At 35.4% G+C, this 23,013-nt stretch overlaps 2 protein-coding genes and 2 pseudogenes across 6 annotated transcripts; 2 read left to right on the top strand and 2 right to left on the bottom strand.

Annotated features, from left to right (window-relative positions):
- Positions 1–2,087: 2,087 nt before the first annotated feature.
- On the bottom strand, positions 2,088–3,843 carry LOC148935744 (large subunit ribosomal RNA; annotated as a pseudogene).
- On the top strand, positions 3,824–13,893 carry LOC148935745 (uncharacterized; annotated as a pseudogene).
- Positions 10,543–22,752, top strand: LOC105425076 (uncharacterized). Of its 5 annotated transcripts, none has more exons than XM_089080760.1 (7): positions 10,544–12,472; positions 13,945–14,145; positions 14,313–14,570; positions 14,819–14,939; positions 15,094–15,216; positions 15,367–15,486; positions 20,704–20,821. In XM_089080760.1, exons 2-5 carry the CDS (start codon positions 14,085–14,087, stop codon positions 15,107–15,109), a joined length of 456 nt encoding a protein of 151 aa, XP_088936886.1. In that variant the 5' UTR covers positions 10,544–12,472; positions 13,945–14,084; the 3' UTR covers positions 15,110–15,216; positions 15,367–15,486; positions 20,704–20,821. The 5 variants fall into 5 exon arrangements, with proteins under 5 accessions (XP_088936888.1, XP_088936886.1, XP_088936887.1 ...); XM_089080761.1 differs by having other exon boundaries at positions 10,544–12,266; XM_089080762.1 differs by having other exon boundaries at positions 10,543–14,145; positions 14,819–14,944.
- LOC148935746 (uncharacterized) lies at positions 15,802–19,328 on the bottom strand. Its single transcript, XM_089080757.1, is given in 1 exon segment — positions 15,802–19,328. A coding segment is annotated over 1 exon segment (3,252 nt). The 3' UTR covers positions 15,802–16,076.
- Positions 22,753–23,013: the final 261 nt, after the last annotated feature.

Raw genomic sequence — 23,013 nt, forward strand, 5'->3', positions numbered from 1 at the left:
CGTGCGTGCGTGCGTGCGTGCGTGCGTGCGTTGCGTGCGTGCGTGCGTGCGTGCGTGCGTGCGTGCGTGCGTGCGTGCGTGCGTGCGTGCGTGCGTGCGTGCGTGCGTGCGTGCGTGCGTGCGTGCGTGCGTGCGTGCGTGCGTGCGTGCGTGCGTGCGTGCGTGTGTGTGTGTGTGTGTGTGTGTGTGTGTAAATCTGTCATCTGGGGCATCGTTCATCCATGAAATTCATCCGTCAAGCTACAACGGTATAAAGATATCATAGAGATCTCTACAAGGTAAGATCTCTATAAGTGAATGAAAGAGAGAGAGAGAGAGAGAGAGAGAGAGAGAGAAAGAGAAAGAAAGTAAGTGAGAAATCGCATAGGTGCATATTATCGCGTATGGTAAATACGTCGATGCAGCGAACGCCCTGCAGTAATCGCCTGCGTCGGACGTGAGTTGTGCCGTCCCTGCCTACCTTCCGTACGCGTCTCGTTATTCGCTAACTTTTTTCTTTTATAATTTAAAATGTAAACGTCAGACAAAATTTTCGTAGAGGAAAAATCGTCTCAGAATTAATTCAGGAGTACGTCCTTGCAAGGACACGGTTGTTCTGAATCACCCTATATATATTTATTTAAACGAAATTTTATTCATATTTATATAATACATCTGACATATTTCATAACCTCTGGAAAACTAACTTTTCTTTACGGAGCGACGCATTGCTCAGTGTTTGCGCGATCGACTCATAGATGGATAATAGATTCAAACCCAGATTTTCCATATATATTGCTTCACTATTTTTGATAGTTTCTTATGGAAACTTATATCCAAATTAAGAGAAGGTACTTAATTGCACAAGAGATTAAAAGTAAAAAAAGGGATTAAAAAATAGGGGAAATAGAGAATCTGCGTTGTATAACCCGTGGGAAATTGAAGATATGTAGCTGAATCCAGTTCTCTTCATCTGGAGAAATCAATTAAAAAAAAATTTCTTTACATTATCAAGATTTGAGGTTTATTTTTATTGCAATGTAAGATTCGGAAGAATTAGGAGAACACGAATATCTCGCTTACTGTAGTAGACTACACATATTACTTGATATAAAATAAAAAATGCTATTAAACGCGATGATAAGAACAGTACATTGAATATTATCAATTTCAAAACGGTCAATCGAGACGGTGGTCAATCGGAACGGTGGTCAATCGGGACGGTGATCAATCGGGACGGTAGTCAATCGGAACCGTGATCAATCGGAATGGTAGTCAATCGGGACGGTGGTCAATCGGGACGGTAGTCAATTGTAACATGATCAATATCAACGTGGTCAATTGCAACGTGGTCAAATGGGACTGTGGTCAATATTAACGTAGTCAAATAGGTGCCACTCGAAATGATTGAACGCAATTTGATTTTCTATTTAAAAATTTCGGAGGATAAATCATCTGTGTTAGTAGTCCCCTATTGTATTTCGGGATGCTCCAATTCTCCTCTTCCTCTTCCTATTCTTCTTCTTGTTCGTCTTCATCCTCACCTCGTTAGCTCATGTTTCTTTCTGTTTCTTTTTTAGTCTACCATAACTGCGTGGCGAAGTAGTTGTGCCTTCTTCTTGTGGGAACCTCTCTAGGTCTATCTTTACTCTTTTTAACGGCAAATTGCACCATAGAGTTAAAGAAAATCATGGTTACTCCCGCCATTTATCCGTGCTGGCTTGAATTTCTTCACGTTGACATTCGGAGCACTAGACAGAAACCACATTGCGTCAACACTCGCAAGAGCCATTGCAAGGCTTTGTTTTAATTAAACAGTCGCCTAATCCGTAATTCTGAGCTGAGCGTTGAATGGCGGCCGAAGTGGACGCCCACGACGGTTCGTGCCACCACGAAAACCTCGCAGTAAGGAAGATTTACGGTAGGCTACGGCACGGAACCGAGCTCGAATTCCGGAACCGACATGCGAACGCCGTTCACTTCACCCAGGCCCGGCACGTCAGCCAGACACGCTTCCCAATCAAGCTCGACATATTTCCCTCTTGAGAGCCAATCCTTATTCCAAAGCTACGGATCCAATTTGCTGATTTTCCTTACCTTAATTTATTGATTAGAGGCTTTTCACCTTGAAGACTTCGGACACCCTCCTATCGTGACCCTCCTACTTATCAGGGCGATGCGTGCGACAAAGCACGGATGCCACATCACTTGCCGCTGTTGACAGAATACAGGCTCGACGCTTCAGCGCCATTCATTTTCAGAGCTAGTTGCTTCGGCAGGTGAGTTGTTACACTTCGTAACGGATTTCGACTTCCATGGCCACTGTCCTGCTACCTTAAGCAACCAACGTCATGATGTCTCATGAGCATCGAGTTGCGCACCTTAACTCTGCGTTTGGTTCATCCCATAACCAGTTCTGGTTAGCAAAAATAATTCACTTGGCACTCTGATCCTAGATGCTCATGGCTTCATAATTCAAGAAAGCCAGAGATCTCACTTATTTAAAGTTTGAGAATAGATTGAGGTCATTCTGATCCCAAGGACTCTAATCATTCGCTTTATCAGATGAAACTCGTGCGCGTTCCGTGCAAAACGGCCGAATGCCAGCTACTAGAGGTAAACGTCGGAAGGAATCAGCTACTAGATGGTTCGATTAATCTTTCGCCCCTATATCCAGTTCCTACGATCGATTTGTACATCAGAATCGCTACGAACCTCCATCAGGATTTCGTCTGACTTCGTCCTGACCATAGTTTATCATCTTTCGGGTCCCAATGTGTATGCTCTAGGTGCACATCTCGTAATGAGAACGAGACGTCTTGGAAGTGCAGAGCCGCGTCGCGACGCGGTCCATCCTCCCTTGACCGACAACCAGGGCTGACTTTCATTACATGAACTTTCATTATATATCGCTAATACCAATGACTCGCGCACATATTAGATTCAATAGTTCCTGTTTTAAGATGGATCCTAAGAATATCCAAAGCAGCGTCACCAAACGGTATCGATCCTGCTGAAGGCACGAGCCTCCCATTGGGACGTTGGCAGGGCTGTCGAAGGATAATCGTACGACTAATAGCGGGCCAAGTACGGAGACGGCGTTAGGTCCATTGTTCTGTAACGCGTGCTTGACGGTCTCGACACATTTATAAAGCAACCTGATATCTTGTGCGTATCGCGGCGCAGCCGGTTGGGCGACCGGGGGTTTGACGCGTGCCATTTTATCAGCGTCAGCTGCTGCAAGCGGGCCATAGATCAACATTCAGTGAATCGCGACATTCTACTAGGAGAGAAGTAAACGACTACGAATGTCTGACATCGACACACGGCGGTGTGTCCATGCGCGAGCCATGAGGTCCCCGTGGTCCCCATCACACACCGACGCGAAGCCGGTGTCACTGTCGATAAATCTCGCCATTCGTTCTTTTGGGTTTTTTAGGTTTATCCCTGAATGGTTTCACATACTCTACTGGACTCTCTCTTCTTTTCAATTTTACCTTACGGTACTTGTTCGCTATCAGTCTCATGGTTGTATTTAACCTTAGCTGGAGTGTAACAATCACTTAGAGCTGCATTCTCAAGCAACCTGATTCTAAGAAGATATCTTCTCAAGACGCACACCGGTCGCTACGAGTCTTTCTGCGGATAAGTGTCCATTTAAGATGGACTTGGACGCGACGGGACGCTTCAAGATAAGCGGACCTTCCCAAACACATTTCCCCAGAATTTGAGAATCTGTGAGATTCGATGCTATGTTCTTTCCTATTTACTCGCCACTACTAGACGATTTCTGATTAATTTTTTTTCCTAGGAAATTCTGATTAGTTTTTTCCTCCGCCTAGTAATGTGCTTAAGTTCAGCGGATATTCTTGCCTGCCCTAAGGTCATCAAAGTCAGTGTGGGTAAATTTGGACAGACGACGGGGTTCGTATGAGTACACGACGAAGCGTGCCGGTCCATGGTCGCGTCTATCTCACTCGACAGAAGAAGAGGAACTCCGTGGACTCGGACACGCGATCGGCTCGCAATTCTCACGGAGGGAACGATGCACGGGCGAAGCGTAAGGTAAGAATCGGATCTCTACGTGTGATGCGGGAGACGGGGGAAGGACGGCGACAATGAGAGTACCCCGTTTCGAAGAAGAGCGCTTCTCCGGCCGAGAGATCCTCCTCTCTCTTGTCTATCTGCGTACACGTCTCGCTAGAAGCTCCTATTCTCGCGCTCGGTCGCTCGGCGCTTCAGCCAGCCTTCGTCGACGTTATTTCAGACGATACTTAGTCGACACGTACGGCGGAAAAGTTCGGCGGGACCGGCAACTTTATGCAGCGCCGCGGCGGCAATGGTAGCTACGATCACGCCATGCGTGCATGCAAGAGATTCCTGCTGCATTTCTCGATACCGCCTGTTTCGCGCAGCGAACGTCCAACGTCGCTCGGCACTCGTTTGACCACGTTAATATTGATCATAATCCCAATTGACGTTGCGATTGGCCATGACCACGTTTAATTGACCACGTTGATAACGACGTTGCAATTAATCACTCTCCCGATTGACCATCGTCCCGTTTGATCACCGTCCAGTTGGCTATTTTGAAATTGATCATATTTAATGTACTGTTATTATCACTGCGATTAATAGTATTTTTTACTTTATATCAAGTAATTTGTGTAGTCTACTCTAGTACGTATATTCGTTTTCTCCTAACTCTGCCGAATCTTACATGTTGCAGTAATAATTAATTTCAAATCTTGGTAATATGTAAAAAAAAGTTTTCCAGAAGTTATGAAATATATCAGATGTACTATATAATTGTCACTATGTCTATATTCATCATTTCGTGTAACGGATAATAGTGTAAATGTTTCACTTAAAAAGTTATTCAAAAACTTATGTGGAATAGCATAATCGTGGACCTCGTTTCGCTCCTAAGCATCCGGGGGGAGGGTTGGACCTCGCAAACTCTTGGAAACGCGTTTTCTTCCCGACAACACACATTACCTGATAAGTTAACAACAATACATTAAATATGATCAATTTTAAAACAGATTGGCTGTCTGGACGGTCAATCAGGACAGTGATCAATCGAAACGGTGGTCAAACGGAACTATAGTTAATAAATCGGGACGGTGATCAATCGGGTGGTCAATTGCAACGTGGTCAATTGCAACGTGGCCAATCGCAACCTGGTCAATTGGGACTGTGGTCAATATTAACATGGTCAAACGGGACGCCCCTATCGCTCGTACGCTGTGCGTGTTGATGTTGCCGGTCGCCGTCGACGACGCGTGCGCAAGCAGTCTTGAGTACTAAAATGACCCTCAGCCAGGCATGGTCCGGGAATTGTATTGTGGATATGCGTTTGAAATGTCGATGTTTATGTGTCCTGCAGTGTTCACCAGTCGACGCGCAATTAGCTGCGTTTTTCATCAAATTAAGTGATCCATGTTTACTGGAGAATTCACTGTGCGCAATCTGGCGAGCACGTTCTCACACCAAACGTTGTTGAATGCGCCATTAATATGAATGAAAATAGCAAGATATGTAGATATATGTAGAATACAAATTCATAGTTTTATCTACAAATAATCTAAGCGCATCTTCAATCTGTTTATTTTAAACTCAAATCGGAATCAAGACCCGCGGAGTTATAAATTTTATTTAATCGCATCACATTAAGCCCTTCTATGAGTTTACCAACTGTTTACATTGAAGCGGTGGGTCTGTATTATCTAGAATTAGTCTTCTGATGATCCCTAGATTTGATTAGATACGAACGAAAGCCGTTCCAAGAAGCAGGGAAATCTTATCGAAGGCAATCGTTAAAAATATGCAGCATAATATCTGGATATGTAGAGACAAACTGTTTTAAGATATCCACTTTAATAAGATCTGGACCGGACGACTTTCTACTTTTAAATCTTGCAATTGCCTCCATCAGTTTATTTTTGGAAATTCAGGTTTCAAAGATATAAAATTATTTATATAGCTTAAGTTATTTAATCTAATCTATTTTTGAACAGTAATTTCTAAGTCTACATTGTCACTAGGGAAGAGTTCGTCTAACACAGCGGACACTGAGTCTTGCCAATTGACAATCTCTTAAAATTCCTGACTTTAATTGAGCTATAAATTTTGTCAAGAATTATTTTATTTAGTTGTTTACTTATAGACTATTCTTCATGGATCAGCATTTTTTATGGAGCTCACCAGGTTCCTCCAAGACTTTTACTTTTTGTAATTTATGAATTTTATGTATTAATTTCTAACTTCTTTAAGAACTTCCTTGGCTCTTTTAATACTTCCATGGTATGGATTCTTCCTTACTTTTGAAAATTAATTCTGGCTTTTCGAATCTTTTTCCTAAGCGTAGTTAACTCAGGCGTCCATCACGGAATGCACTTGTTTTTCAAAACCTTTCTCTTCATTGTGGAAGAAGATTTGATATAACACCTTGTCTAGTATTCAAACTTTCAACTCAGCCAGGTCCTCCAAAATAAAGGATCCTTTATGTTTAGCATATAACTCTTATGCCTTTGTTTGAATTTCTTTTTATTAAATGTTTTAGTATTAAATCTATCTAGGTTGACACATGAATCATTTGCTGTATGTGTAAATCTTACATTAAATACTATACATCTGTGATCGCTGGTGCACCAATCCGGTTCAATTCTCCAGTGGCGAACGCTCTCAGCTTTATTACCACTCGCCGCAATTACATTTATATTGGCGGAGCCATGGATTGAGTTATACGTTGTAGTAGCATCTGATTCATTAAGTATAGCCATACTATGTGCCATGAATCAAATTCTTAGAAGCTCACCGCGCAAGTCCTTCTCATTACTATACCATAAAGGAGACCTAGCATTGGAATCCATAGCAAAGATCATCGATTTGTTGCTAAAAGTGATATACTTTATTTAGATAATCAATATATGGTGCCGACTAAATTGAAAATAAACCGCAATTAAGTAAATAGAACAACTTTTGTATATTATTTCAAAATATATTCCGTGACTAAAACAAGAAATTAATTTGGTAACTGCTATTTTTTTATTATTTATTATATTATAATAGCCGCTTAGAGCAACTGATAACTATCCTGGATGATAGACCATAACACTCAATTTCACCCAATTTATATGAATAGAGCTCCTGTCGGAGGAAAATATTAATATCCTCCTCAATCATCTTCTGCCTCATTTGGCTAGTCACGGTGTTCATACGTTAACTACTTACTTGTACTAATTTAAGAACTCATTCGAACTCATTTGCCTGATCGATTTGAATTTTCCGTGTAGCAAACCGCAAAGCCCTCATAAATTCTGAACATGTCATTTGACGGCGCGTATAAACATCTGCGATATGCTCATTATGCAGTGAGGAAAACGATTTTTTTTTAAGCGACTGATAACTGGTGGTGAGAAGTGGATTATTTACAACAATATGGTGCGCAAACTTAGTCCCAACATAATGATTCGCTTCAAAAGCAAACATTCATCAGAGAAAGGCTGCTTTCAGTGTGATGGGATTTTAAAAGGCTCATATTTTTCGAGCTTCTACTAAGAAACCAAACAATCAATTCGAATGTGTACTGTCGGCAATTGGACAGTTTGAACGAATCCATCATTCCGAAACGTCCAGAGTTCGCTAATCGTAAAGGAGTTGTGTTCCACGACAACGCGAGACCACACACAAGTTTGACCATCCGTCAAAAATTATTGGAGCTTGGGTGGGATGTGTTACTACACTCATCATACTCGCCTGATCTTGCGCCATCAAACTTCCACTTGTTTCGCTCTCTTCAAAATTCCTTGCATGATATAACATTTAATTCAGATAAGGCTGTAAATCAGCACCTTGTTCAGTTTTTCGTCAATAAAGACAGATTCTATAGACTTCTATAGACGAGGAATTATGAAACTTACTGAAAGATAGCAAAAAATTATTGAACAAAACGGACAATATATCATTGATTAATTTTTGTTCTTTATATAAATAAATGACCTTTGAAAAACATAAAAAAAAAATACGTTGTGGCGGTCCCCCGCTCACACAACTAATACCTATCAAAGCCACGAAAAGAATCATGGCCCGCATAACGCAATAGTAGCGCGCCAAGTTTTAGACACTTGAGGACCTAGGTTCGAATCTCACCGCGGCCAACATCTTTTTCCGTCATCAAATTCAACACATCGTGGACAACGCTCCTCACCAATGTCACAACGTCACAACGTCATGACTTTTCCGACAATTCAATAATAAGCCGCGTGTTAAAACCTTGAATTATAATCTTTGTAACTAAACCGTTGTGTTTTAAGCCACATTATACTTCTTTTGTAAATAATTAATTGCGCATTAAATCAGCTATTATTCGTCGCTGTAAATATTCGCGCTTTCATCGAATTGTTGTATCTAAATCTGAATCTAAAACTATTTGAATAAATAGTTAATATTCAAACCAAACCATATTTGCCTTTGCCATCTTTCACACCTCCGAATCCGGCCTACGCGACAAGCATATCCGCATATAAAATATTAAACAATAACGTACCAGCGAAAAGGCGGTCCGTTTTAACTGTATGTGAAATTTGTATCACCCCAGTTTACAAAGCCATTTTGTGATTTCTTAATATAAAACAGAGGTTTAACATGATCCATTTTCTGCAATTTACTAAGCCGTGTTTCTTCAAATTTCGAGACCAGATCTTCTTCGAAAGATCTTCTTTGTTGATATCATTAGGAATGTCTTAAACTATAACACATGGATTCTTTTTCTTGTAAATAAATTCTGCGCAAACTGAAAAGGAGCTTGCAGAACAGCTTGGCAGCAAACCATTTCCATACGTTATTACGTTTATACATGATAAGGAAAGGTTCAGAAGGAAGGCAGATGGGTTTCCGCATGAATTGTCCGAAGACCACAAAAATTGTTGGCGTGACACTGCACTCACTTTGCTTTCAAAGTTCCGAAAAAAAGATTTTCTGCACAAAATCATTACAGGCGATGAAAAGTGGATTCTTTATGATAACCCTAAACGTAGAAAATCATGGGTTGACCATGGTCAACCTTTGACATCGACGCCAAAGCCCAATATCCACGCCAAGAAGGTTTTGCTCTGTATCTAGTGGGATTGGAAAGGTGTGTTGTTACGAGTTGTTACAACCGAATGAAACAATCACAGCAGACCGCTATCAACAACAATTGACCAATTTGAGTGACGCATTAGAAGAAAAGAGGCCATTTACTGGCCAAGGACGTCGTAAAGTGATCTTGCTTCATGACAATGCTCGACCACATGTTGCGAAAGCGATTCAGGACCATATCTTTGCGTTAGGCTGGGAACTTCTCCCGCACGCGTATAGCCCAGACATGGCGCCTTCCGATTATTACCTATTCCGATCGCTGCAGCATCATTTGGCTGATACACATTTCGTAAGATTTGAAGAGATACGAAAATGCATTGATGACTTTATCGCTTCGAAGCCGGTGAGTTTCTATCGTCAAGAAATTCGCAAGCTACCTGAAAGATGGCAAAAGGTCGTTGATGCAAACGGGGAATATTTCGCTGATTAATATTTTTTTGTTTGTTTTTGAATAAAGATTGAATTTTACAAAAAAAAGCTCAGAACTTTTTTGTACACTTAATATTTAATTATATCCGGTAAAAAATTTTTCAGGACATATATGCATATATATATATATATATATATATATATATATATATATATAATTATACACGAGATATATCCATATATGTTCATATTAGTTTCCTTCCTTTGTAAAATTTTTGTTTGATATAAAAAAAATAATAATAATAATCAGAAGACATAAAAAATTTGTCGCCTGCCCAGAAAGCGGGAGTGCTAGATTCGATTCCTAGTATGAGATGATATTTTTTATTGTACACATTTCATGTGAGAAAGATATCGAAAATATCAAGGAAATATCGAGGATTCTATTAATTGCGGGGTATTTCGCGAGTGTCTGCAATTTAGCAGAAGGAATATATCGATTTAATCGAAATTTAAATATTATAATTTCGAATCATATATAAACACTAAGGTTTAGCTTCGCCGGTAAGGCCTTTTTTTCTCAATAGTTTACATAAAAAATAATTAAAAGAATGAATAATTTTGCATTGTTTTTTTTACAACGAATGAAATTTGTAGAAATGAGAAAACATCGCCCATACATAATCATGTATATTTATGATTGAAAGAATATATAGGATTATATATGGACAATTTTTTTTGATTCCTTCAAACTTAATTTTTTGTAAAAAATATATTTATGTATGTTATGTACATTATGTACATTTACGTATGTATATATATATATTACATATATGTGTATATATATATATATATATGTTTTTACACAAAAAATTTTTTATCAAGTATGTTACATTTAATAAAGATATTATTCTAATATAAGAAAAAGAATCGGAATTAAGTAAGCCTATTGTATGTTACAAAATTGCCAGTTACAAAATTGCTCATTATTGCTCTTATTGTATGTGAATCACGTCCATTTAGCATTGGTCCATTTGTCAAACAATGTTTAGAAATTGCCACAGAAATAATATATCCTAATGATTTTAATAAATTTAAATCAATTAGTCTCTCTTCTCGAACTGTAGTACGTTGCATTGAAAAATTAGCTGAAGCTCTCGAGCGACAATTGGATACTAAAAGCAAACAATTTTATTGCTTTTTTATTAGCTCTCGATGAGAGTACTGATATCGTTGATACTGCACAATTGACAATTTTTATTCATGGTGTGGATAGGAACCTCTCTATTACTGAGGAACTTTTAAATATAATACTTCTGAAAGGTACTACCACTGGAGAAGATATATTGTTTAGCGTTGAAAAACCAATAGAAAACATAAATCTTGGGATAAATTAACTTCAGTTGTTACTGATGATGTTGCAATGATTGGACACAATATGGGCTTCGTAGAACGTTTAAAGTCTAAACTAGCACAATCAAAACAAGAAATACATTCGATCTATTGTATCATTTATCAAGAGGTATTATGTGCAAAATCTTTAAAGTATGTAATAAAGTAATGAAACTTGTAATCAAAGTTATAAATTTTATTAGAACTATTGGATTGAATCATCGTCAATTTCGCGAATTTTTATCTTCTTTAGAGTCAGATTATGCCGATATCTCCTATTTTTACGAAACACGATAGCTTAGTCGAGGTAAAAAGCTCTTCAACATTTCTTTCTTTACGTCAAGAAATAGTTATATTTTTAGAAATGATAAGTTTGTGCCTGAACTATCACAGCCTTCCTGGATTGCCAATCCCACCTTTCTTGCGGATATCACTAATCATTTAAATATATTATAAATTATTCTTTACAAGACAAAGATAAATTAATTATTCATATGTTTGATCAAATTAGAAAATGAAACTTAATTTATGGATCAATCAATTTCAATCTCGACAGTTGTTGCATTTTTCAAATTTATTATCTGTTGCCATGCACATTCAAGATAAGCAATAGAAATGAAGAATATATAAATTCACTTCAATTATTACATAATGAATTCGATTGTCGGTTTAGGGAAATGCATGTTTTAGAAGAAGACTTACTTATTTTTATGACACCTTTTACTGTTGATATTAATATTGTTCCCGCAGATATACAATTAGAATTAATAGATTTAAAATATGACATTGCTCTTAAAAACCGTTTTTATACAATGACTGACATCGACAATTTTATTCATATATATCTCAAGAACGTTTTCCTCAACATGCTCGTGCTGCAAAAATAATGAGTATATTTGGTTCACATATTCATGTGAACAATTATTTTCTATTATGAAATTAAATAAATCGCAATTACGCGAACAGTTAATAGATTCACATTTGAATTTTGCAATAATTCGTTTAAGTTGTGCCAAAACGATAACACCTGATATATCGTATATAATATCGGAAAACTGTGAATCAAATACTAATTAAATGTTATAAGAGTTGTTTATTTAATATTATTGTAAGAATTTATTTAAAATATAGATAGTTATTAATTTATGTTAATTCTGGGTTTGAATTTGTGCAACATAATATTTTTTTATTCCTTGAACAGCACGTTCAATGAACAGACGTTCCTGTTATCCTCTCTCCTTATTTTATTGCATCTAGCCGCCTAACGCTAGCCCCAGCGCGCTCGACTGTTGCCCGCGGGCATTGGGCGTCCGCGAACAGTGCCCACTTGCTGACCCCTGGTCTAGCAGATCGAGATGAATCAATATTCGTTTGGCGGCAAAGTGAGTAAGAAGGTTCTAGTGTATATGAATGAGCCTCTCTTCGTGTTTCCAAAAAAAAAAATTGTTTGATCGAGCTTTTAATGCTCAGGGCATTAACTATTTTGTGTTTTTGGATTTTAATATCCACATTAACATCTGCGCAGTGGACTTTCTGCAAGTAACATTTTTGGCAAAAATACACATGGCATCCGTGAAACAAAAGCCTGGTCGGCCATATTAATAGTTGCATTTTTTGGTGTGCTCTTTTTGTTTTTAGTAAGAACTTGGCTAACTTCGTTTTTTTATACGACGTACATATATATGTACGTATATATATATATATATATATATATATATATATATATATATATTAGATTGCAATAAAAAAATATTGTATTATATATATTACATATAAAAATACGATATTATATATTATACAATTTAATATATAGTATATTATATTAAATCTTATATGAAATTTATTGCTTATATTTTTTAATGTGCGTTGAACTATTTTTTATTCTTTATTCCTTTTATAATTTGCTCCATTGTTTAGAAATATATGCTTATGTGATATTTTTGTTATGTTACAATGTTACCACACAAATTGTTCATAAAAAAGATCTACATATATATTAATATATTTATGGTTGGATGGAGATTTCTCTTATCGACTACAACATAGAGCCATTGAAGAAATATCTATACGTCTGACAACTTAATTAAAGCCATCAATATCTATAGAATTCGCAAGAAAACCACGAAAAATGGATTATGTAAAATTATAGAAAGTCACGGAATATATAATAGATTAATACTGTTGTTAATACCGGCCCATTGACTTTTAAATCTATTTAAAAAAAGTGTGTACATCTATTTTATGACATTACATATAATTATTGGAATCTTGTCTTCAAAGTATTTGCACAAGCATCTATCTTATGCACAAGATCTGATTATTTTTTTTATTAAAACATTTATCAAACTTTATGGAGTGTAAAACGTATCACATAACATCCACAGCCTTATACATCTTGTAGACGATGTCAAAAAATTTGGATCACTTAATAACTTCAGTGCGTTTAAGTTTAAGAACTTAAATTTGAGAACATGCAAGTATTTAAAAAATATCTCAGAAAAGCAGAGAAACCTTTACACAACCTTTAGAACAAATTGTACGGAGATATATTGAAAAAGAAATTAATTTAAGTACATCATCGATTGATTTGTCGGATTCCATTTTGATATTCCATTTTGACATCCAACTTTAATGTCCTTACATAACGATAGTCCACTTCTATCCGATTGCAATAATCCATAATATAAAATTATCAAATATTACGGAGTAACATTTCAAGCTGGAACACTTGCAAATAGTTGTTGTGGTTTAAGTTGTGATGCTATTGTATGTATTGAAAATGTGGCACATTGCATAAAGCAAAATATTCCTGTCATTATCGGATACGAATTTTTGGAAAAAGAAGATCTATTTAACGTTCCCTACTTATCTTCGTTACTTAGGATTTATTCCGTAAAATCATGCTCAGATTTGAAATCATGGTCATTGAAAAATATTATTAAAAAATATGTCAAATTGCCATGCGGAAATGATAAATATGCAGTCTTCCCATTACACAATGAAATGTAATTGATATTCATTCACATAGAATGACATAAATTTTGATATTCATTCACATAGAATGACATAAATTTTATGCAATCGTCGAATTCGAAGATGGACCACAAGTAATACCAAATAATTGGTTAAGTGGAGACTTAACAAAAACTTTTTGGCCAAACTTTACGAATAACAAACGATACGATAAAACGGTGAAACTTATGGAGGAACCGGAATGTACTTGGTTGGAATATGCCATTCGAAAAATATATAGAACATTTCGTAAGCAATGTTATATTCTTTTTTGGAATATATTATTAGAGTCTTTTGCATGTAAATATGTGTTGATATTTTTGAATAATATAAGAAACTATGATTTATTAAATTATACATTCATAAAAAATCATTTATTAAATTATATTTAAAAAATAATTTATCATTTTTTTCAGATAACTATGTAGTAGCAAGAAAAAAGTTGAAAGATGCCGAAGAGTTATCCGACATTAACTCTGGCACTGAAATAAAGGAGAATTTAAAAAAATCGAGAAAAATCAGAGCCGCTAAAGTTATCGACAAATCGAGTAATGAGGAATCATCTGATGATGAAATGGCACTAATCTCACAACTTCCGAAATTTTCAAACAAGCATTCCATGACTGCAGAAATCACTAAAAAAGCATTAAAAATTACAAAGGATGCACAAAAAGGTAAGCGCAGTAAAATAATAATAAAAATAACAATAATAGATTAAAACAAGAACATTTTATAATTATAATAATAAAATACCCATTTTTGGATTACAGATTTTAACTGTTGATAAAAAAAATGCAAATAAAAGACAAATCGTGCATGCAAAAAATAATAGATTCTTACAAATATGATTTTCATCAATTCATTTTCGTTCATTCAATTATATTGAAATGATATGATAATAAAAACGTTTTATTATTTTCAGGTTTGCATTGCAATGAAAATGTGCTTGATGCATCCGCAGAACAATCATTTGATGACGAAATTAATAATACAAATATGCCAATCCGACAAAGAGATGAGACATCAAATCCATTAATTAATAAGTAAGGTACATTGCACATAATTATATTTATTTTACTATTACTTTTTATATATTTTAGAATTATAACATTTATTCTTCAATAATTTTGCTTTAATACTTTAATATTAAAATTATGTTGTTATAATATAATGACAAAAACATTTTATTATTTTTAGATTTGCATTGCAATGAAAATTTGTTAGATGCATCCGCAGAACAATCATTTGATGATGAATTTAATGCGAACATGCCAATCCGATTAGGAAACAAGACATCAAATCGATTGATTAATAAACAAGGTACAAAGCACGTAATTATATCTATTTTAGTTACTATTATTTTTTTTATATTTTAGAATTATAAATATATTTAAATATATTTTTCAATAATTTTGCCTAATATTTTAAAATTATGTTAATATAATGACAAAAATATTTTATTATTTTTAGATCTGCATTGCAATAAAAAAATTCTTAATTCATCTGCAGAACAATCGTTTGCTGACGAAATTAATGCAAACGTGCCAACCGATCTAAAAAAGATATCAAATCCATTAATTAATAAGCAAGGTATAATGCAAATAATTCTATATTTTCAAATTGTCATTTTAATTTCTTAAATTGTGTATATTTTTATTTTAATTACGATTATTTTTATAATATATTTGTGAACTATAGCATATTTTATTCTTAAATAATTTTTTCTGACACTTTTTTACTTTATTTTTGTATTTTCAATATGTGGCATTTTGCAAAAATTTTATATTTTATTTATATATATATTTTACATTTTATCTATACACACACACACACACACACACACACACACACACACACACACACACACACACACACACACACATATATATATATATATATATATATAGTAGTAGTAGTAGTAATAGATTTATTCGTGCCTTTCGGCCTTGAATGGGTTGGCACGTGGTGGTGCCTACATCGATCTTACAAATTTTCCTCTGAATATATTTACATATATATATAATATTTAACTATTGAGACCTTCCCTCTTCTTCCTTTCGTCTCTAATTTTCCTCATCCACATTCTTCCTTGAACCTGCCCCTTCAAAATGCTTCTCCTTGTTAAAGCATTCTCTTCTTTCATCTCCTCGCATTCATTTATTAGATGTTCTATCGTTTCTTCACCTTTTCGGCAAACAATTATTTTCTTCTGTTTTTCTCCAGAATCTGTTTGCTCTTTCCTCATTTCCGCATCTAAATCTAGCCACCAACGACTGATCTCTTCCTCCATATCCCTTTCTTAGATAATCTGCCCTTGTTTCTTCTCGTATTTCCCTGTATTTTCTGTTATATCTTCCTTCAGTTAGTTTCTCGTATTGCTCTTGCCATTGCTCTTCTCTGTCCATCTGTGTCAGGGACTCTGCTAGTAATTGGCCTTCCGCGCATCTTGTCCCAATTTCCTCTATGTCTATCCCTTTCTTCTCGTAATAACTTTTTCTTTCATTTTCCCATTTTGATCTCTTTCTCTGGCTGTTTCGATCTATTTCCTTCCAGCATTCCTGTACTAACTTGTTTATCTTATTCGTCCTGGTTTTTTCTTCGTATCTTACCGCTCTTCTTCTTGCCTCTATCCTTACTTTGTCTATTTTTGTCTCTTCCATCACTATGTACGTGGGTGTATTGACATCCAAACCTAATATCCATTTGATGTATTTTGCTTGTATTCTTTCTATTTTATCCGCTTCTGCTCATCCCCATACCTCCGCTGCATATAGGATGATACTCTTTACCAGACTTTCGAAGATTTTGATCCTTCTTTCAAAGTTATTTTTGAATTTTCTTTCTCCTATTCCCCAAGTTTGCCTCATAGCCATCGTTGCCTTTTTAACCGTTTCTTTCAAGTGCGTTTCTGTTCCTCCGTTTCTCTGGAAAAAGTATCCTAAATATTTAAAGCTTTTAACTTCTTCTATTTCTTCCTCTCCCCATTTCCACTCCTCTTTTTTCTTTGCTCTTCTCCCCCTTTTGAACGTTAAAATCTTTGATTTCTCTGCGTTTAGCACCAGTTCTTTTCCTTCCAGATATTTTTTCATTCTTCTCATCATTTCTCTCAGGTCCTGCGCCCTTTCAGCCAACAGCACTATGTCATCCGCGTAAGCTAGTGACCAGAACTTCTCATTTCCGACGACTACCCCTCCCGTTTGCCCTCTTCTTAGCTTTTCTTCTAGATCTGCTGTGTAAAGTGAAAACAGAGTTGGACTTAATGGGCATCCTTGTCTCACCCCTCTCCTTGTCCAAAATTTTTTTGAGATTTCTCCATTGACTTTTACTTTATTCCTTGTCTCTTCGTAAATCTCGTCTATCCTGGTTCTCAATCTGCTGCTTACACCTTTCTTCTCTAAGATTTGGCTTAATTTTTCCCTATTTACCTTGTCAAAGGCAGCCGTCAAGTCTGCAAAAAATGTGTACAACTTTCCTCCTTTCTCTTTGACTTCTCTGTTTACTACATAATTCAAAACCATAATGTTGTCTATCGTACTTCTTCCTCTTCTGAAACCAGCTTGTGTCTCTGGAATTAACTTTTTCTGTTCTATTTCTTTACATAATCTGTTTTCAAGGACCATCGCGTAAATCTTGTATGCTGTGTTTAACAAAGTTATCCCTCTGTAATTTTTAATATTTTTCCTGTCTCCCCTCTTAAAAATCGGACTAATAACTCCTTCTCTCCATCTATCTGGCATTCCTTCTCCTCTCCATACCTTGTTTATTAATTTTGTAATCCTTTCTAGTAACTTCTTGCCCCCACATATCCACACCTCGTTTTCCAAACCATCTTCTCCTGCCGCTTTATTTTTTCTTAATTTTCTTATCTGTGCTTCTACTTCTTGTTCTGTTATATCTTCCTCTTCTTCCTGTATTTCTTGCTCTCCTACCTGTATCTCCTGTTCTCTTTCTTTTTGAGTTTTACTTTCTTCTCCCCCTAGCAACTCCTTAAAATATCTTCTCCATTCCTCCAAGCTAACTTTTGTCACTCCCGTTCTTCTTATCCTTTCCTTATTAATATACTTCCATATATCGTTTGTGTATTTTAATTGTTCTATTTCTTCTTCTATCTTCTCCTGTAATTTAACTCTTTTCTCTTCGCAGATTCTTTTGTATTCTCTTCTTTTCTCTAAGTAATTCTCTTTGTCCTCCCGTCCTTGTCTCCACCTTTTTAACACTTTTCTCGTCTCCCTCTTCTTCTCCGTGCACTCTTTATCCCACCATTTCTTGAATCCTATTTTTGTTTTGTTGAACTTTATTGTTTTCTTGTGTATGGCCCTTCCAATTTTTTCCACCGTTTCTTCCATCATTTCATTTATTTCTTCCTTCTCGAAAGTTATTCTATTTAGTTCCTCTCGAAAGCGTTCAATTCCTTCTTCCGTCCAAATGTTTTTCTCTTTCCGTTGCTCCTCTTTTCTTCTTTCCTGCTCTTTCACCTTTCCTTCTCCGTAGACTTCTACTTCCATCGGTAAATGGTCCGATTCTGTCCTTGTCCCAATTTTGAAGCTCTTCACTTCGTCTTTTATCTCCGAATCTACTATAACATAATCTATTACTGAGCTTCCCTTTCCACCGATGAAAGTGTAATCGCCTTCTTCGTCTCCTTCCATGTTTCCATTCAAAATTTCCCATCCATTCTCTTCTATCATCTCTAATAGCTTTATCCCTTCGTTATTTTTCAATTTATCTTTGGATTTTCTCCAAATTCTCTCCTCTTTTTCTTCGCCACAGAACGATCCTTCTGTTCCCGTCCTTGCGTTGAAGTCCCCTCCCACTATCAATCTCTCCTCCTTTGCACTTCCAATCAGTTTTTCCAAGTTGTCTCTAGTTTTCTTCATCTCTCTACTATATAACGTCAAAATTTTTAACGTTTTGTTGTTTAGCCAAATTTTCCTTATTTGTATATCCCTTTCATCTTCTTTCAACTCTTCCTCCCTTAAACCCTTTCTGACTCCCATTATTATTCCTCCGCTCGCCCTTCCTTTGTTCTTCTCTTTTGTCGCAAATTGACATCTCCATATAAATGTATCTGGTAGTATCCCTTCTATTTTGTCCCATTGTGTTTCGTCAACCCATGTTTCTGTTAATCCTACAAAGTCAAATCTCTCTATGTATTTCCAGAATTGTCTGTCCTTATTGTATAAACCTGCAACATTCCAAAAACACATCTTAAAAAAGTTTTCTTCCTCCATTTCTTCCTCTTTTCGTCCTTCCTTTTCTCCTGATTGACCCGCCTCTCTTCTCGCGTCTGCTTTCTCAGACTTCGAGAGAGGGCGGATTTTCACTTTTTTCTGCTTCTCTCCCTTCTCTCCGGGCCTCCTCGCAATTAGAGGTCCGCAGAGGTTCTCCTGCTCCAAAATTTTACCTCCTCGAACCCTCCTTCCTCTTTCCATTTGAATATCTTCTCATTTACTTTCAGTTTCTTGTACCCGATTTTGACCTGTGCACCCTGATCTCTTTCTGCTCTAGCCACTTGCGCAATTTCTCTCTGAATATCTCTCTCTCTCTTCGTTAAATCGTTATCGATAAATATTCTCTTGCCTCTTAATTTGTTTTTCTTCATCATAACCTCCCTTTTCTGCTGCTCCTCTCTGAATTTAACTACCATGAAATTCCCTCCTTTTCTTCCTCTCGCCCAATATGCATCCTCTATCAGTGCCTCTACTTGCAAATTTTGTTTTACTATTCCTCTGCAGTTTCTCTCGGTGTTTCCCTCATTGGTATATCCGCTCCCTTTATTACTATGTTATTTCTCTTCTCTCTTCTTTCCCTCGCGTCCTCCTTCCGTAACACCTCTCTTATTTTTTCCTTTATCTCTTCGTTTTGCTCCTTTTTTGATTCCAATTCCCTTATTCTCATTTCGAAATTTAGTTTCATCCTTTCCCATTCTTCTTGCTTTTTCCTCCATTCCTCTCTTAATTCTTTCATTTCTCGTCTTAATTCTTTTTTTATCTCTTCCGTGTCCGTTTTTACTGTCAACAGGATTTCCATCATCTTATCCATTCTTTCTGCTTCCTTATTCATGTTGTCTTCTTCTTTACTTTCCTCTTGTTGTTTATCCTCTCTTTTCCCTTTTCCTTGTTTTGGAGATCTCTCAACTTTTCTCGTCTTCAGAAAATTTTCAATAATTTCTTTTTCCGCCCTTAATTTCTCTTCCTCCCGTTCCTCTTCTTCCCTCTTTCTTTTGAATGAGTCTGAAATTGTGCCTACGCTTCCCGCTCTCTGTCTTCCCAGTTGTTCCGCTCGTGTCGGTCTTCCTCTTCTTTTGCCTTCTCTGTCTCTCTCTTCCCCCTCTGCTGCCTTCTTCATCAGCTCCGCTTGCCTCGGTGACGGTACCTTACCGACTTACGGTCGGTCAATCTGTTGTCCTCTTTACCGTTTTTTAATTATCCTTTCCTTTCTTCTCTTATCGATTAATCGATCTATAATCACCTTATCTGCCACGTCCTATGTTCGCTGACATAACCTCTCCTCTTTGCGATTTTGGTCTCTGTTTGATAACTTTCAAATCTTCCGCCCTTTCCTCTCTCCCTTATTTGCCTTAGGTTGTTGCACCCTTCTCTTGGACCTCCTGCCTTAGTTTTTCTCCTCTGTTCCCGTAGACTTCTTTTTCTCCTGATTTTTGTGGCTCTATTCACTGATGTGTGTTAACTCTCCTTATTGCACCACGTGCCTCCCCATATATATATATATATATATATATATAAAATTATGAATATAACTAAAATTTAATTTTATAATTAAAATATTTTGAATATTTTTTTACAGAATCTGAAAATTTTCAACGATTTATTATCTAGAAACTCATAAGTTTAGAGCTAAAAATAAACTTTATTGAAAAATGTAAAAAATTTATTCTACAAAAAATTTCAATCAGAACTTCTCAGGAGGAAGAAAAAGAAATAATAGATATCTTTCAAGATCTGCCATTAAAAAATGAGAATGAGCTACAAGTAATGGAAAACAAATTAAATAATGATTTACCTTATCGAAATCAGATGGTAAGTTAAATGTATTTCAATGTTACAAAATATCTTTAGAGAAAGAAAAAATTTGTGATCTAATAGAAAACGCATTTGGAATAAAAAAATTTGTAAGTTATTGTTATGAAGCTTTATATATTATACTTTTGGAATATTACGTTTGGTATATTATTGATTGCAATCAAATTTGCTATCTCCTTTTTTTATATCCAAATTTGCATCTTACTTTCTAATAATATTTTTTCATTTAAAGAAATACCATATAAAAAGAATAATTCTTTAAAAATCAAATTATATATTTTCGTTTAAAGATATTTTGATAATTTTTAATAGACATTTTATATTAATATTAAATAATTTTCGAATATTTTAAAATCATATATATCTAGTATTTTTACATGAATATTTTATTATATAAAGTTTTTATAACATTCCATCCTTTTAATATTTTTAGGTTAAACAATTAGCCCATGTTACATGCCAAGATCTGAAGACTTACTGTGTACGTATCATGAAAATAATGTTTACAAACGAATTGGCAGTGAAGTTTAGTTGGTACGGAGAAAAAAGAAAATTTTTTCAAATTGCACATATGCAAAGTTATGGGTAAGTAAAATGTATTATGGGTAAGTAAAATAAATTTTAAAAAATATGTATTTTTTATTATTGGATTGCTATAATTTCTTCACAAATTGAAATATATTATTTACAAATATATTTATGTGATATTTATTTATAAAATTACTTAGAAATGTTTCAAATATTTATATTTTTAAATGATTATCTGTACATATATTTTAGAAGTCAAACATATACATTTACATTTTTTAATTTAAATAAAAAAATTAAAGAAATTGTTTTATCTATTAATAATTAATAAATAATTTACAAAATATTTGTCAGCTGCAGCAAGGAAATTGCATACAAATGCACAGACGAGCAGATTTCAGCGCCAATAAAAGTATGGCTGGCTCATGTCTGCCCAAATAAGAAGGGAGGATGTGCGGTGGGGCCCGAACACGAACCAGTCATGAAAACTCTAACTCTTTTGCGAAAAAATATCACCTGCGAAAAAATACCTCAGCCAGGAATCGAACCTGAATCTCCTGCTTACCGGGCAGGCATCTTATCCCTTCGACTACCGAGGCATGTGATGATATTTATCGCAAATAACGTGTTTAGAATAACACGTCAATAATTCAATGATACACATATATACATATATTACAATATACACATATATATATATTCTCTCGAATCCCCACGACTGGTACTCCAGAGAGATGATGGTCCTATTCTCTCGATGGATGCAGGTCTGACTGCAACGGCGACACCCTCCAACGCCATTGGCAAATATACAAATAATCCTCCTGGAGCACGACAGGAGAGATTGCATCAAGCATGGCTCGAGCCCCCGAATAAGAAGGGAGGGTGTGCGTCACGGCGGGGCCCGACCACGAACCAGTCGTGAAAACTCGTAATTCTTTTGTGAAAAAATACCACCTCAGCCAGGAATCGAATCTGGATCTCCTGCTTACCGGGCAGGCAGGCCAAAGAACGTGTGCAAAAGCAAACATTGAATCTGAATTAGCAATAAGAAGATCCAAAATGGATTGGATTAGCTGCAATTTTTTTGAGTTTTCATGGATGCGCTAGTACAAGAGATCTAAAGACTGCTTAAAATATAAAGATTATATAGCTAAAAATATATTAAATAAAAATATATTAAGATATATATTCAAAAAAATTGAAGATATTAGATTATATAAACAATATAAATATAAACATATTAATATATAATAATATAAAAGATATATAGATAAATATAAGAGATATATAGATAAATTATATATATTATATATATAATATATATAATTAATATTATTGTAATACTATTGTAATACCATTGTAATATTGTTTATAATACTATAAAAGTGCAATGTTATATGTGCAATTATATGTAAAGAAAAATTTATATATCAATTATATATGTTAAAAAAATTGGAATAAAAAAATATTTTTATATGTAAAAATAAGATGTTAATAATATATATATATATATATATATATATATATACCATATTGATATATATAT

This window comes from Pogonomyrmex barbatus, unplaced genomic scaffold (assembly GCF_055798465.1).
Source record: "Pogonomyrmex barbatus isolate J1 unplaced genomic scaffold, ASM5579846v1 scaffold4, whole genome shotgun sequence".
NCBI classification, from domain to species: domain Eukaryota; kingdom Metazoa; phylum Arthropoda; class Insecta; order Hymenoptera; family Formicidae; genus Pogonomyrmex; species Pogonomyrmex barbatus.